This window comes from Carassius auratus, chromosome 36 (genome assembly GCF_003368295.1).
Source record: "Carassius auratus strain Wakin chromosome 36, ASM336829v1, whole genome shotgun sequence".
Classification (NCBI taxonomy): Eukaryota; Metazoa; Chordata; class Actinopteri; order Cypriniformes; family Cyprinidae; genus Carassius; species Carassius auratus.
In genome coordinates, this window is record NC_039278.1 from 10,487,084 (window position 1) to 10,501,748 (window position 14,665).

General features: G+C 37.5%; 1 protein-coding gene across 6 annotated transcripts in view; it reads left to right on the forward strand.

The window, feature by feature from the left end:
- The window catches only part of LOC113055221 (plasma membrane calcium-transporting ATPase 2-like), an 85,359-nt gene that overhangs the window by 59,814 nt on the left and 10,880 nt on the right, over positions 1–14,665 (forward strand). For all 6 annotated transcript variants that reach the window (XM_026221311.1, XM_026221310.1, XM_026221305.1 and 3 more), the window contains 8 exons: positions 2,060–2,239; positions 2,321–2,408; positions 2,557–2,663; positions 3,490–3,681; positions 4,734–4,947; positions 6,159–6,370; positions 7,079–7,186; positions 11,467–11,649. In XM_026221311.1, the coding sequence (XP_026077096.1) occupies positions 2,060–2,239; positions 2,321–2,408; positions 2,557–2,663; positions 3,490–3,681; positions 4,734–4,947; positions 6,159–6,370; positions 7,079–7,186; positions 11,467–11,649 (1,284 nt within the window). The remainder of the gene's footprint in view (positions 1–2,059; positions 2,240–2,320; positions 2,409–2,556; positions 2,664–3,489; positions 3,682–4,733; positions 4,948–6,158; positions 6,371–7,078; positions 7,187–11,466; positions 11,650–14,665) is intronic.

Sequence of the window (14,665 nt, forward strand, 5' to 3'; positions counted from 1 at the left end):
ATCTCTGTTCCCTTCTATAATGTCCTTAAAAACCATCCTTTCTATAAGTCCACAACTCTACAATAATTTTTTACTGTTAAGCATCCCAGCTTGGCATCATTATGAGTAGATCAAGGGAAATAAAAAAAGAATAGCCGGTAAGTTTTAGCCTGGAATTTTTAGATAACTTTTCTATATTGAAAAAAAAAAAAGGATTTTTTTTTCTCCCAGTTGCTTAGATCTTCAATATTTCCTTGTAGAAACTGATTGTTGTGATTTCATATAAAATTATAGTTAAAAATTCCTATCGAGTAATCATAAACCAACGAACAAAGAATTCTGGAAATATACATTTTTGGAAGTTAATTGCGGTGTAGAATGGTTGCTTAAGTCCAGGCCCCATGGCACTGGTTCTGGACTTAAGACTGGTTTTGTGGTCCAGGGTCACATTTATGAATTTGTAAATGCAGGTTAAAGTATTTAATGTCCCTTAGAACTGCGTTTAATAGTGTGTAAATGCATCTAAATGCCATTTCTAATGCAGCTTATGCGTTTTCTTCTGCATTGCAAAGAAAAACTTTGTTGATACTGATTTAATTTGCTTGGCAACAACCCAAATGCAAGGATTTGACTTAAAAGATTGTGCACAGAAAAAAATGGCTTAAAGGTAAATATGGCCAAAAAACTGTCAACTGTCCACAGTAGTCTTTAAGATACCAGCACAATAACATACTCAATTTTTTAATATAAAAATGTATTGATAATAATTGTTTAAGTTAATATAATTATTAATACATTTGATTCATCCATTTTCTTAACAATGGTTCAAAGGCTGAAATGTAAAGTTGCTTATTTTATAAAACTTCGTTTTTGTGAAAACTTCTATGTGAACTGTAAATGATGTTTTTTTTTTTTTTACAGCGATTTTACAGTTTAATATGGTACTATAGACATCGCTCATAGTTTTAATTTTATTCATGCAGGTCTTAAAAAAGGTCTTAAAGCCTTAAATTTGAGCTTAAAAATTCTGCAGAAACCCTGCTAACAGAAATTTGCTTTGAGCTGGCACAATATACTGTTTTTTATGGTTGGAGTTGAGTCAGAGGGCAATATTATGTTATGGCATTGGTCTGAGAATGGGGCTAGCCCATTTACAGCTTTGAAATGAAATTGTGATTGCGATGATAAGATGGACTTGAATGTTGTTGTCCTAGTGAAAATGAATCTCTTTCAGTAATGTTCAAAGCCATCTGTAGCTAATTTGGTTTATTTCTGCTATTGCAGGGGAGACGAGGCATGTCTAGAGTTTATAAATGAACACACAAGTTTCTCTAAATCACGCAACATGTTCCTAACATGCATCCCTTGTGAAGTATCTCTGTCCATGGAAACACTGGGAGGTTTTTAATTATCTATAAATAAATGAGCTTATTGGTTCTAATTACGGGTATGGTGTGATTCATTGCAAGACTGAGTGGGGATAATTATATAGGACTCCAGTATACATACTCAAAACCTCTGGGTCCAGCCTCTTCATGCGTTAAGTTGTCTCTGTACCTCTTACTGGTTAACACACAATGAGCTGACAGGAGTCCTCACTAAGAGTGACTGCAATGTCCTCATCTCTCACTGAAAAAAAAAAAAAAAAACATTGAAAGATTTGAAAGTGAGTGAGATGTTAATGTAGTAAACAGAAGGATTCCTAATATTTTTCCTGTTTTTGTTTGTTGTTTTTTCTTAAGTACAGTGGAGAAGGGCTATAAGTAATGGACAAATTGAGAATATAGATTATTAACTGTTTATTTATCATATATTTTGCCATTATTGCGCAACTGGGGAAATGGATTGAAATCTTGATAATTAATTGTGAAAACCTCTGGTATGGATTTTCTGATGTAGCTTGATCCGAGTACATCCAGACTATTTTGCATTGATCCCTTATTTATTTTCCAATTATCAGATATATTTATGTCCAGATTCAAAACTGAAGTGGCTGAATGGTTATGGCAGTGGTTGCTAGGCTGCTCAACATGCTTTGTATCAAGCCATATAATGGTCCTTCTATTCCTCCGGTGTGCAGGTCCCTGAGGCTATCTCTAAATGTCAGCGAGCAGGCATCACTGTCCGAATGGTCACTGGAGACAACATCAACACAGCCCGCGCCATCGCCACCAAATGTGGAATCCTGCAGCCTGGAGAGGACTTCCTGTGCCTGGAAGGCAAAGACTTCAACCAGCAGATTCGCAATGACAGAGGAGAGGTAAAGAGCTACAGAGCTGTATCTGCAGATGTCTTAAGTCGTCATGTAAAGTGCTTATTTCAGTGTTGTCTCCATCTTTAGGTTGAACAAGAGCGTCTTGACAAGGTCTGGCCCAAACTGCGTGTTCTGGCTCGTTCCTCGCCAACAGACAAACACACTCTGGTTAAAGGTGAGATCTTTACCTATAGTTGGAAGAGCTTCTAATTCACTCTTCCACTGATAACAACACCAATTTAAGTGTTTGAAAACCAACTGGTGGAAGGTTTATTCACATACATTTTGGTTTATCTTTAGGCAGTTTCTGTATTGTCTTTCAGGCATCATTGACAGCACAGTTGGAGAAACCAGACAGGTGGTGGCTGTGACTGGAGATGGCACTAATGACGGACCTGCCCTTAAAAAAGCAGATGTTGGCTTTGCTATGGTAAATGATTTTGCTTTTTTGTATGTGTTCCTATAACTGCACAACTGTTGTTTTTCTTACAAATATGGTTTTATTTAAACATTTTGTGCATATATTTTTCTGACCTAGTATGTTTTAGACTACTTGGTTTTGTCTTTTTTACTATGAGAGACGGTTGCCGGATGAGAGTCTGGCTCATTCAATGAGGGTTTGGCAGCTATTTTTATACTGTAGCTTAAATTGCTTTAATAACCACAGAGGTTGCATCCTAATCCCTGCCTGGTATCTCTTGCTCTGCACCAAGCCAGAATGCCTCAGGGCATCATCGCAGCATGCTCTACTAGCTAAAAGTGGTTGATCCCTGCTTGTTGCTCAGATGACTCCACAACTTAAGCAATGAGATAATTCTTAATTCCTAACACACTTAAAATATAGTCTTAAAAATCGGGAAGTGTCTTGTGCAAATTGCCTACTAAAAGACATTAGGTTAGGTTGAGTGCAAGCATAGTAAATTGTTTTATGAATTAGACACCCTGAAGCTGTCAAAAGATATGGTTTAATTTGGGTCATCAATTAAGCTGAAATTACTTTGCTGTTTGCTCTCACATAACTACCACTTTGGTCGTTTCTCCAAAAATTAATTCAGCTGTAAAAAAATACATCCTAAACCAAGAAAATGCCTAATTAAAACACTTGTATTTTTAGTTAGTTTTTCTCCCTCTCAACATTTTTATTGTGAACCATTCCATTCCTAAGAATGAACATGCATCTCCGGTTATTCGTGAGGTAGACTGCTCAGACATTTATGCAGGCATTCTATAAAAGAGTTTCTTTCTTTGTCTAACAGGGTATTGCAGGCACAGATGTTGCAAAGGAGGCCTCTGACATCATCCTTACTGATGACAACTTCACCAGTATCGTCAAAGCTGTGATGTGGGGGCGCAATGTCTATGACAGCATCTCCAAGTTCCTGCAGTTTCAATTGACTGTCAATGTGGTGGCAGTGATTGTTGCCTTCACTGGGGCCTGCATCACACAGGTACATTTTCATAATTTGACTTCACTTCCTCAGACCCAGGCTATACATTTACGTTGTTATATAATTTAGTATTTTGAAATAAGAATTATGAATTTTGAGAGAAGGAAATCTTAATAATTTTCATAATATAATATTTCAGAATCATTTTGTCCTGTGTAGAGTGCATCAGGTTATTTATAAAATCAAAAATTCAGGCAAGATGGTACAGGTAAAAAAGGTACCGCAAATATATATACAAATAATTTGTAAATTGATGTTTTTTTGTTTGTTTTTTTAGATGTTAAGACAAATTTGTTATCATTAAAATGTAGTATATAAACATTTTTAAAAGCAAATGAGCTGAAGTTGTCCTCCACAAATCATAAACAATGTTGTATCTCCCAGAATTTTAAAAAGAGAGAGAGAGAGAGAGAGAGAGAGAGAGAGAGAGAGAGAGAGAGAGAATGTGCTCCAATTTAAACATCAGGACACTTGATGTGGCATATGTAGTCTTAGAGAAATAACCATTACAGAACACAAAAAAAAGTTAACACTTTAGAATAGGGAACACATATTCACTATTAACTAAGAGTTTCCCTCAATAAACTCCTAATGTGCAGGTAATTTATTGTCAATAAGGTAGTTGTTAAGTTTAGGTATTGGGTACAGGGATGTTGAAAATGGTCATACAGAATAAGGCATTAGTATGTGCCTGTAAGTACTAAAAAACAGCCAATACACTAGTAATATGAATGCAACTAGTTAATAGTGAGAATTGGACCTTTAAATAAAATGTTACCAAAAAGATTGCTGGGTTTCAGGAGTCTAAACATGAGTATTTGGTGGTTAAGAATGGCATTGTGGGAGACAATTCATCATTATGTGCCATAACAGATCTCAGCCAAGTATTTTATGTTTACAGTGAACACACTGAGGCCATTTAGTGCTGGTGCCAGATTTTGGCTAATAATGGGCTGGACAGTCTTCTTGTGTCCCTGCCTAACTACATCACATGACAATACTGTAGTAATGTCCTTTCTGTGGAGTCTCATTTCAGTTTGTTTTGTCTGCAGGACTCCCCACTTAAAGCCGTTCAGATGTTGTGGGTAAATCTGATAATGGATACTCTGGCTTCTTTGGCTCTGGCAACAGAACCCCCAACAGAAGCGCTCCTGCTGAGGAGACCTTACGGACGAGACAAGCCACTCATTTCCAGGACTATGATGAAGAACATTTTGGGTCATGCTGTTTACCAGCTTATCATCACATTTACTCTTCTCTTTGCTGGTAAGAGGCTTTTGTATTCATGATTAAGTCCAAATGAAGTCCAAATGAATGTCAGTAATCATAATTATTTACTTTTTATGCCACTTTGAACTGTATTGAAAACTCAAATGGGAATGATGGTTGCTTAGCAACTAGCATTTCTATTTTGCAATATTCAAAGCATTAGAATGTGCCTTAACCACCAATAAGGTTTACCATCAAATGTCAGTATTGGACATTTTAGGGAAAACTACTTTGTGAAACGTTCGTCTCAGCTCTAAATGGATCTGAAGGTTTGTCTCTCTGCATAATCATCTCTTTATATGACTTTTATAAAATGCTTATTTGCTAAATTAAAATTATTAATATTATTTGATAAAATTAGCATTTTACTTTTTATTTAAGGTCATTATTGCAACGCTGTAGACTGATGTTAAATATTCTCCTTGCCATTAATGAAAGCTAAAAGCTCATTGCCTTCTCTGAATTCTCGCTTTTCTAACTCTAATGAATGTAATGAAGATGTTTTTTTATATGTGCATTTTTGAGTATTTTTTTCCACATTAGGTTTGCATGTTAAAGGTGTTAAGTTAAAAGTCTCGATCCCAACTGAGAATTTCACTGTAAGAACTTGCTAGTAATAGGCAGCATATATGTAAATCCTGGATTTAAATCAGTCTTTGCTGCCTGCAGTGCAATAGATCACATCGCAGACTACCTAAAGCCCTAAGGCATGCCACAGTGCTTCAGGAGAGTTCCCTGTAAATGTTCCCACGTTGTACTGCTGCCAACTGATTAGACAAGTTTATCACAAGATTACAGTGCCCATGGGTTAAGGAACAGCTGTACAGAAGACCCCATTCTGTGCGGTTTCAGTCTCAATGGACATTACACTTGACTGTATTTTTTTTTTTAATCAACAGTAGCATGTGCAGGTGCATTTCAATAAATTAGAATGCTGTGGGAAAGTACATTTCAGTAATTCAACTCAAATTGTGAAACTCGTGTATTAAATTCAGTGCACACTGTCTGAAGTGGCATTGAATTTATTTAATACATGATTTTCACAAGTTGAGTTAAATTACTGAAATGACATTTTCTACAACATTCTAATTTATTGAGATGCACCTGTATTTATTGAGATTGTTCCTGACATACAACACTGACGTTTTGAAACTCATCTTGATCTTTCACATCACTTATTTATGGAAACCATTTTTCTCTGCCCAAAGGTGAGAAAATCTTTAACATTGATAACGGCCGCAACTCCCCTCTGCACTCCCCACCATCCGAACACTACACCATAATCTTCAACGTCTTCGTCATGATGCAGCTTTTCAATGAGATCAATGCCCGCAAAATCCACGGAGAGAGGAACGTGTTTGAGGGAATTTACAGGAACCCCATTTTCTGCTGCGTTGTTCTGGGAACCTTTGCTCTGCAGGTATCAAATTTAAATTAATTGTAAAAATGTGCATTATCAAATAAAAGCATAGTCTCTCTCAATGCCTTTAAGTATATGACTATATATTTACATTTTTATAAAAATGGGATAGTTTTTGGCTTGTTTAAAAGCTGTTGTAGAAAGAAAAGACTTCTATCACTACATGTAGACTGAATTGTGTATTAATGTGCTAAGTTGCTGCTTAGCTACAGTTAAACTCTTTCCACAATTGGGTACAAATCAGTGATGAAACTCAAAAAAATATATAAATAAAAGAGGTCCCCAACAAATGGTCAGGTAAACTGCTGAACCTGCTGATTGTCACCCTCAGGATACACACATTTGACGCATTATATTGTTATAAACACATCTGCAGCCAGTTGACTTCAATCTTACTTTTTTAATTCAAATTTGTGCGATCCATTATTATGTAATGGACTTCAAAAAATCTCTCCACAACTTCCCCCACCTAACTGCGAACTTGTCTGAAACTACTAACTTGTATGACTAGTCTGAGCAGTTTATGCAACCAGCCACTGATGTGTTTAAAACTACCACTGTATTATAAAAATGGTAATGGTGTTGGTATTGTCACTACAGAGGTTTAAAGTAATGAAAAAAAAAAAACATCTCTTAACCATGTTGAAATTGCTGTAACTCGGTCTCTTATGGCTTATTGCTGGACTAATGGAATACACCTTGTTACAGATAGTCATAGTGCAGTTTGGAGGGAAGCCGTTCTCTTGCACGGCCCTCACCATTGATCAGTGGCTCTGGTGTGTCTTCATAGGAGTTGGTGAGCTGCTTTGGGGTCAGGTAAGGCAAATCTCTACAAAATGTTGTTGTTCATCCCTAATCAGTACCTCAGTGAGAAAAAAAAAAATAGCATAGGAACTTGTTAGTTACTTGAGCGCATTTACAGATGACAGAGAGAAAGAGGGAGATCCACAAGCTTCTCAGTGTTGAAATAATGAAAACATCACGGCAGAATGCACATGCGTAGGTGATGTGGAACATCTTTAGTTCTCTCTTCAATCCCACTGGGATGGCAGGGGAGGGGGAGGTGAAGCTGTGTGCGATTTCAAACCCGTGGGAGGAAACGAGGGAGGCTGGCAGACGACTACTTGCTGCACAATTTCAGAGTGGTTGCCACCATCTCAAAGTTCGCCTCAGAAAGAGGACTGAGAGCTGGGAGCTTTTTTATCAACCCGGCAGCACAAGAAAGGTCCTCTGCCTCCATAGATCCATGCTTACGGTACACTTAAAACTACATATACAGGACTGATGCATCATGTTAGGTCATCATAATGCCGGGGAAGTTATCAAGTACAGATAAAGCCTTTAGAGCTGCAAGCAGTCTGCTCCTTCTGGCAGTTGCATTACACACAAGCCCTTTTCTACTGGGTTTCTCAGCTGGTGTTTGTGCATGTAAGATTTTGTTTGTGCGTATACAGACGTGCAGCCTCACAAACCAGATGCTGAGAACTTAGACACTGAGGAGAAGCTGCGTGAATTCTATCCACTATGTATTAAGTCGTCTCTGTGATCTCTCATATCAAACAGCATCAACAGAGGCACCTACAGAGGGGATTGCACAGAAATATCTAGCCTATAGCTACTATAGGAGGTAGAGACTTGCATGTGTCTGTGTATGTGCATGTCTATCTGTGTTAGGAAGCTCCTTTGAAACAGTAACTTTAAAGAGGTTAAATTATTATTATTGTTTAGCTACCAGAATTGTTACTGATAAATAGTAACTGTCTACATTTAAGCCATGGGTGGCTTAAATTAAATGTATGACATTAAATGGGTGTCTTCTGAAATATAAAACTGCATAATTTATTTTCAATCAGAGCAGTATTCATCTGGCACAAAAAATAAAGGATTTCAATCAGTGACCGAATTAAACTTGAAGAGAAAAATGGTACATTTAAATAAGACTAATAAAACACTCTTGTTTATTGAACGGAATTAAGACAATTAACTAACAGCAGCATTTAACTAAATATTTCAGTGAAAAATATAATGACATGCAGTTATTTAAATTAATTCAAATTAATTATCCTAAAGATATTATTTACTTGAAATGAATTTACTGCCCACATATATACAGATACTTCTCACCCAGGCTCTGTTTATTTGATCAAAAAAAAAAACCCATTAAAATTGTAAAATATTATTTAAAAAAAAAAAAAAAAAAAAAAAAAATATATATATATATATATATATATATATATATATATATATATATATATATATATATATATATATATATATATATATATATATATATATATATATATATAATTTTTTTTTTTTTTTTTTTCTTTTTTTATATTTTTTTTTTAAAAATATAATTTATTCCTTTGATGGCAGAGCTGAATTTTCAGCAGCCATTACTCTAGTCTTCAGTGTCACATGTATGGAAGCATATGGGTAGCATTATTCAATTTGGGATGTAATATGCAAAATGACAATGTAATATGTAAAATGGCAATGCATTTCTGTATTTACATTTACATTTTTCAATACGTCTGTGCAACGTTTGGTGCAAAATGAAAATGAAAATGAAATTACATAATTTTCATTTGCCATTTACTACACCAGTTTTAATATGTAAAATGAATATTAATTTTAACGCTTTATAAGTTGCAAAATTAAAATGAAAATGTATTACAGAAACGATTAGATATGTCTAACATGTTAAAGCAAAAACTGTGGCAAAATGATCATTTAAATGCTATTTTTCTTAATTGCATTAACACTCACAGTCAAGACACTTACGATTGCATTTTCATTCGGTGTCCCGCAATGAATGTAGCAAAACTCAATGTGCACATTGAAAATGCATTCCGAGCCGATCACTTGTCCCCGCCCTCGCGCCACGTCAATCATTGTGTGAACAAGGCGGGGCTTACAGAAGGTCAGAGACTCAAGTCTCAAGAAGAGGATTCAATCAAGTGAGACAACATGGACAAGACAGTTGGTCCGTGTATGTTTTGATCATTTCGGTTTATGGCTTCAATATTTCATTCGGACTTGTGGGCGGAGCTGAAACGCTGCTTTCATCTGATTGGTCGAATCGGATCGGTTTTCATCTGACAGTCTTCAGCTGAAATGTCTGAAACTACACTCACTGTTAATTAGCATAATATTTGAATTAGATGTAGCTGGGCACATAATTCGTGCTGCTGAGTCCTGCAAATTATTTCTAGGTTGTAGTATTGTATGAATATTGTCCCACTGAAAAAAACAGTGCAAATAGTTCTGTCCCTTTGGATAACAGTAAAGTGGAAATAAATATAGTTAAATTTATGAAATAAAATTAAATAGGATTTTTTGGGAAGGTAAGTCTGGCCAGTTATACAAGCAACACGAGTCGGACGAGTCTAAAGATATGAGCTGAATTGGGTGAAACATTTAAGTTCTAGTCTGTGTCAATTAGTCTCATAATAAATAATAATAATAATGTTAACTGTATTTTTCGGTATAAGTTGCATCAGTCCAAAAATACGTCATGACGAGGAAAAAAACATATATAAGTCGCACTGGACTATATGTCACATTTATTCAAGACCAAGAGAAAACATTACCGTCTACAGCCGCGAGAGGGCGCTCTGGGGTAGGCTACAGGAGCACTGAGCAGCATAGAGCTAATTTTACTATTTTTATTTCGAAATTTAACTATATTCATTTTTACAATTATTTATTAATGTCACACACACACATACCTAGTGCCTTATGATTTATGAGATGAGAGTGGTAAATGTTACAGACATGGAACTGTTCAGTCTATTATTGATTTTAATTTCCACTTCACTGTTATCCAAAGGGACAGAACTATTTGCACTGTATTTATCAGTGGGACAATATTCATACAATACTACAACCTAGAAATAATTTGCAGGTCTCAGCAGCACGAATTTGCCCAGCTACATCTGATTCAAATATTATGCTAATTAACAGTGAGCGTAGTTTCAGACATTTCAGTGCTTCACTCGCACTGACTCTTATTTTGCCTGAAAGAATGACAAGACCGAGCTGAAGGCTGTCAGATGAAAACCGATCCGATTTGACCAATCAGATGAAAGCAGCGTTTCAGCTCCGCCCACAAGTCCGAATGAAATATTGAAGCCATAAACCGAAATGATCAAAACATACACGGACCAACTGTCTTGTCCATGTTGTCTCACTTGATTGAATCCTCTTCTTGAGACTTGAGTCTCTGACCTTCTGTAAGCCCCGCCTTGTTCACACAATGATTGACGTGGCGCGAGGGCGGGGACAAGTGATCGGCTCGGAATGCATTTTCAATGTGCACATTGAGTTTTGCTACATTCATTGCGGGACACCGAATGAAAATGCAATCGTAAGTGTCTTGACTGTGAGTGTTAATGCAATTAAGAAAAATAGCATTTAAATGATCATTTTGCCACAGTTTTTGCTTTAACATGTTAGACATATCTAATCGTTTCTGTAATACATTTTCATTTTAATTTTGCAACTTATAAAGCGTTAAAATTAATATTCATTTTACATATTAAAACTGGTGTAGTAAATGGCAAATGAAAATTATGTAATTTCATTTTCATTTTCATTTTGCACCAAACGTTGCACAGACGTATTGAAAAATGTAAATGTAAATACAGAAATGCATTGCCATTTTACATATTACATTGTCATTTTGCATATTACATCCCAAATTGAATAATGCTACCCATATGCTTCCATACACATGATCCTACAGAAATCATTGTAATATGCTGCTTTGGTGCTAAAGAAACATTTCTCATTATTATTATCACTGTTGAAAAAAGTTTTTCTGGATAAGTTTTTGTGGAAACAGTGATGCATTTTAGTTCCAGGATTTGGAAATGAAAAGAAAGTTGAAAGAACAGCATTTTTTTTTTTTAAATGCACATTACTGATGTAACATCTAACATAAAAAGAACTTATGCTCAAATGCCGGAAGGATTAATTTTCAGCATCCTGTTCTCGGAAAGCCATTCATTATCTCAACCGCTGTGCTAATGGCTATTTGATAAGTTACAGTTTTCATCACTTGACCCCATTCCACCCCTTTTCTCATTCTCCAGTTCATCTCTGCCATCCCCACACACCGCCTCAAATTCTTGAAGGAGGCTGGTCACGGCATCCCTAAAGGGGACCTCCCTCAGGAGGTGCTAACTGAAGGTGCAGATGAAATTGACCTTGCTGAGATGGAGCTGCGCAGAGGACAGATCCTCTGGTTCAGAGGACTTAACCGCATCCAGACTCAGGTGAACTGCTCTTTGCTTCTTCTCTTCCAGCAGATGCCCCAGGATAGAGTAGAAATACACCACTCTAGATGTTGTTTGGAGAAAATGTATTTGCTCTTTGGCATCTTACTGTTTAACAGTTGCTAATCCACTTTGTTGTTTCTACAAAAAAAAAAAAAAATCAGTCAATTGTTTATTGATCCTTCATAATCAGAATTATATTTTTAATATATATTTTTTATTAACTCTTTAACATCTAATAAACTATGGATACAGAAAGAGATTTGATAAATTTACAATCTATTATTTGTTTAGCTAATTAAAAGAACATTAATCAGTGGGATTATTGTATTCAGTCAGTTTTTCCCACAGTTATTATAAAAATTTAATAAAATCAGTTCTAGCATTTCATTGGTTTGTTTTTAATTTATTTGGAACCAGCTCCAAACACCATGTATGTTGCTCAAAACATCTTTATTAGTGAACATTCTAGACAGCCGGTGGCTGTCTTTGTGTAGACATCACCCTAGTGGCCTTCAAGCATCTCCATGGGTTCATTTGTGGAGAAGCATCACCTTCAAGACTTAACAGAGACTTGTGAACTGCTTTGGTGCCCCAGGATGAAAAGCAGTATGTGCCCTGGAGATGACACTCATGAAATGCCAGTAGGGCAAAACCATGTCTCTCTGACTGTGTGCACAAACTGCCTGGAGATAAGTGGGGACTACAACATTCACTCGCTTTCATCAGAAGATGAACTAAAGTAAACGACTGGGAACTGATTTTATTTATTTATTTATTTAGTAAGCTCTGTTGATGGAGGTCGTGTGGGAGGACCTCCTTTCACTTACCGTTGCCTTCATACACAACAGGGTATTGCTGCTTACGAACAATGAGTGGATTCAGTGAGAGGGTTCACAGATGTATTTATCTGGATCCTCCAGGAGTGTCTGTGTGTTGGTGGGCGATCATTCTGAGAGGGTGTTCTGTGCCTATTAAGAATGTTCTAAAGCAAACACTATGGTAACCCACCCACCAAAGACTGTCAATGTATTCCACAGGCACTGATTTATCCCTCTAGATTTGCTTCCGGTCACTTCTGAAAACAACATATTCGTTTTAGCTTTGTTTTCATTTTGTATCATTAAGAAATGTGTAATTTGCCTTTCAGCATTGCGCCAGGTCATGGGGAATTCATGTTGTCGCATGGGATCATCCTAAGCCCTTTTCTCTTTTGTTTTTTGTTTTTTTCTCTTTTCTTTGTTATAGCTCTCATTTTGGTGTTATGAATCAATATATTGGGGTAAAAGATCAATATATTGATGTGTTTGAGAAATTAGATTTGAAGTGAATGTGGCATGAAATAAACAGCTTACAGAGCATTGTTGAAAACATTTTGTTACACCTTTATCTAATTTTCTTTAATTGACTTGTTCTTACAAAAGTCGTTTTGAAGATAATAGAAAAAAAACACAGCTGTTTAATTGACCTTTTTAGTAATATAATATGTAATCGATTGGGACCATGCTAAGCACAAAGGTAATTAAACAAAAACATGTTTGATTTAATAATTTGTTACACTGTACGAATAATTGTATATCATTTAGGAATGTAATACTTTTTTTTGGATTGGATTTATTGTACTTTTGCAGATATCCCATTGGATATTCGCCAATTTTTCAACTCATTTTGGCCGATTGCCGATTCAAGTATATTTCCTTTTGTTTGGAAACACCAAGTCTCTTAAACAACAATGAAGATTTTTGATAATGAGAGTACATTACATTTGTGTATTTTACTTTCATTTTATTACAAGTAGGCCAGCAGCGCTGCCTAAATAAATAAAAGGTATTAACTGACTGTCATTAGGACCTGGGGAACTGTTGACACTATCACACAACAGATGCATCATGTTTGTATTTTAAGCCATTATCGGCCAGTTCCAGATTAAGGAGAAATTATGTTTTCTTAATTTGCTATTTGCTAGTGGCATTGCTAGTAAACTTACTTTGATTATATATTTTTTATATAATATTGTGGCGAGTGGGGCGGGGCCGAGAGGCGTGGGAACGAGGAGTGAGGCCAGGTGTAGTGATTGGAGATGAGCTACACCTGAGCCCCACCGCTAGTATCGAGTCCCACGGAGGAGATGGAAGGATATAAAACTGGAGCGACGACCGTGAAGGACGAGAGAGGACCAGGCCTGGGACATTATTTTATGTTTTGGTTTTTATTTATGCGCACCAGTCGTCCGTGAGGGGCTGGTGCGCCGTTTTGTATTTACTTTTGAATATTAAAATGAGTTTTGATTGTGCGCCGGTTCCCGCCTCCTTCTTCCCGATGATTAGGAAGTTTGTTTGTTACAGTGGTGCCGAAGCCCGGGAGAAGGAGGGACGCGCTGCTGAAGATCCCTCGCCGCTGTGGTGAATCCGCGGTGCCCTCGAGCTGGCGAGGTGTGTGCCGCCATGGACGCTCGAGGCGTTGGGCTGGAGCGAGTTGCCGGGGACGGGCGAGCTCGCTGCCGACCGCCCACGACAAGGAGGGGCGGCTGCCGTCCGTGGGGCAGCGGCAGGAGTCCCCCGTTCCCTGCCCCTCCGGATTCCGTCACGGAGGTGGCAGGCTCCGGCCCCCTGGCGAACGGCGCCGACTCCTCCGCTCCCTCACGGACGGCAGCCGCCCCTCCTTGTCGTGGGCGGTCGGCAGCGAGCTCGCCCGTCCCCGGCAACTCGCTCCAGCCCACCGCCTCGAGCGTCCATGGCGGCACACACCTCGCCAGCTCGAGGGCACCGCGGATTCACCACAGCGGCGAGGGATCTTCAGCAGCGCGTCCCTCCTTCTCCCGGGCTTCGGCACCACTGTAACAAACAAACTTCCTAATCATCGGGAAGAAGGAGGCGGGAACCGGCGCACAATCAAAACTCATTTTAATAATCAAAAGTAAATACAAAACGGCGCACCAGCCCCTCACGGACGACTGGTGCGCATAAATAAAAACCAAAACATAAAATAATGTCCCAGGCCTGGTCCTCTCTCGTCC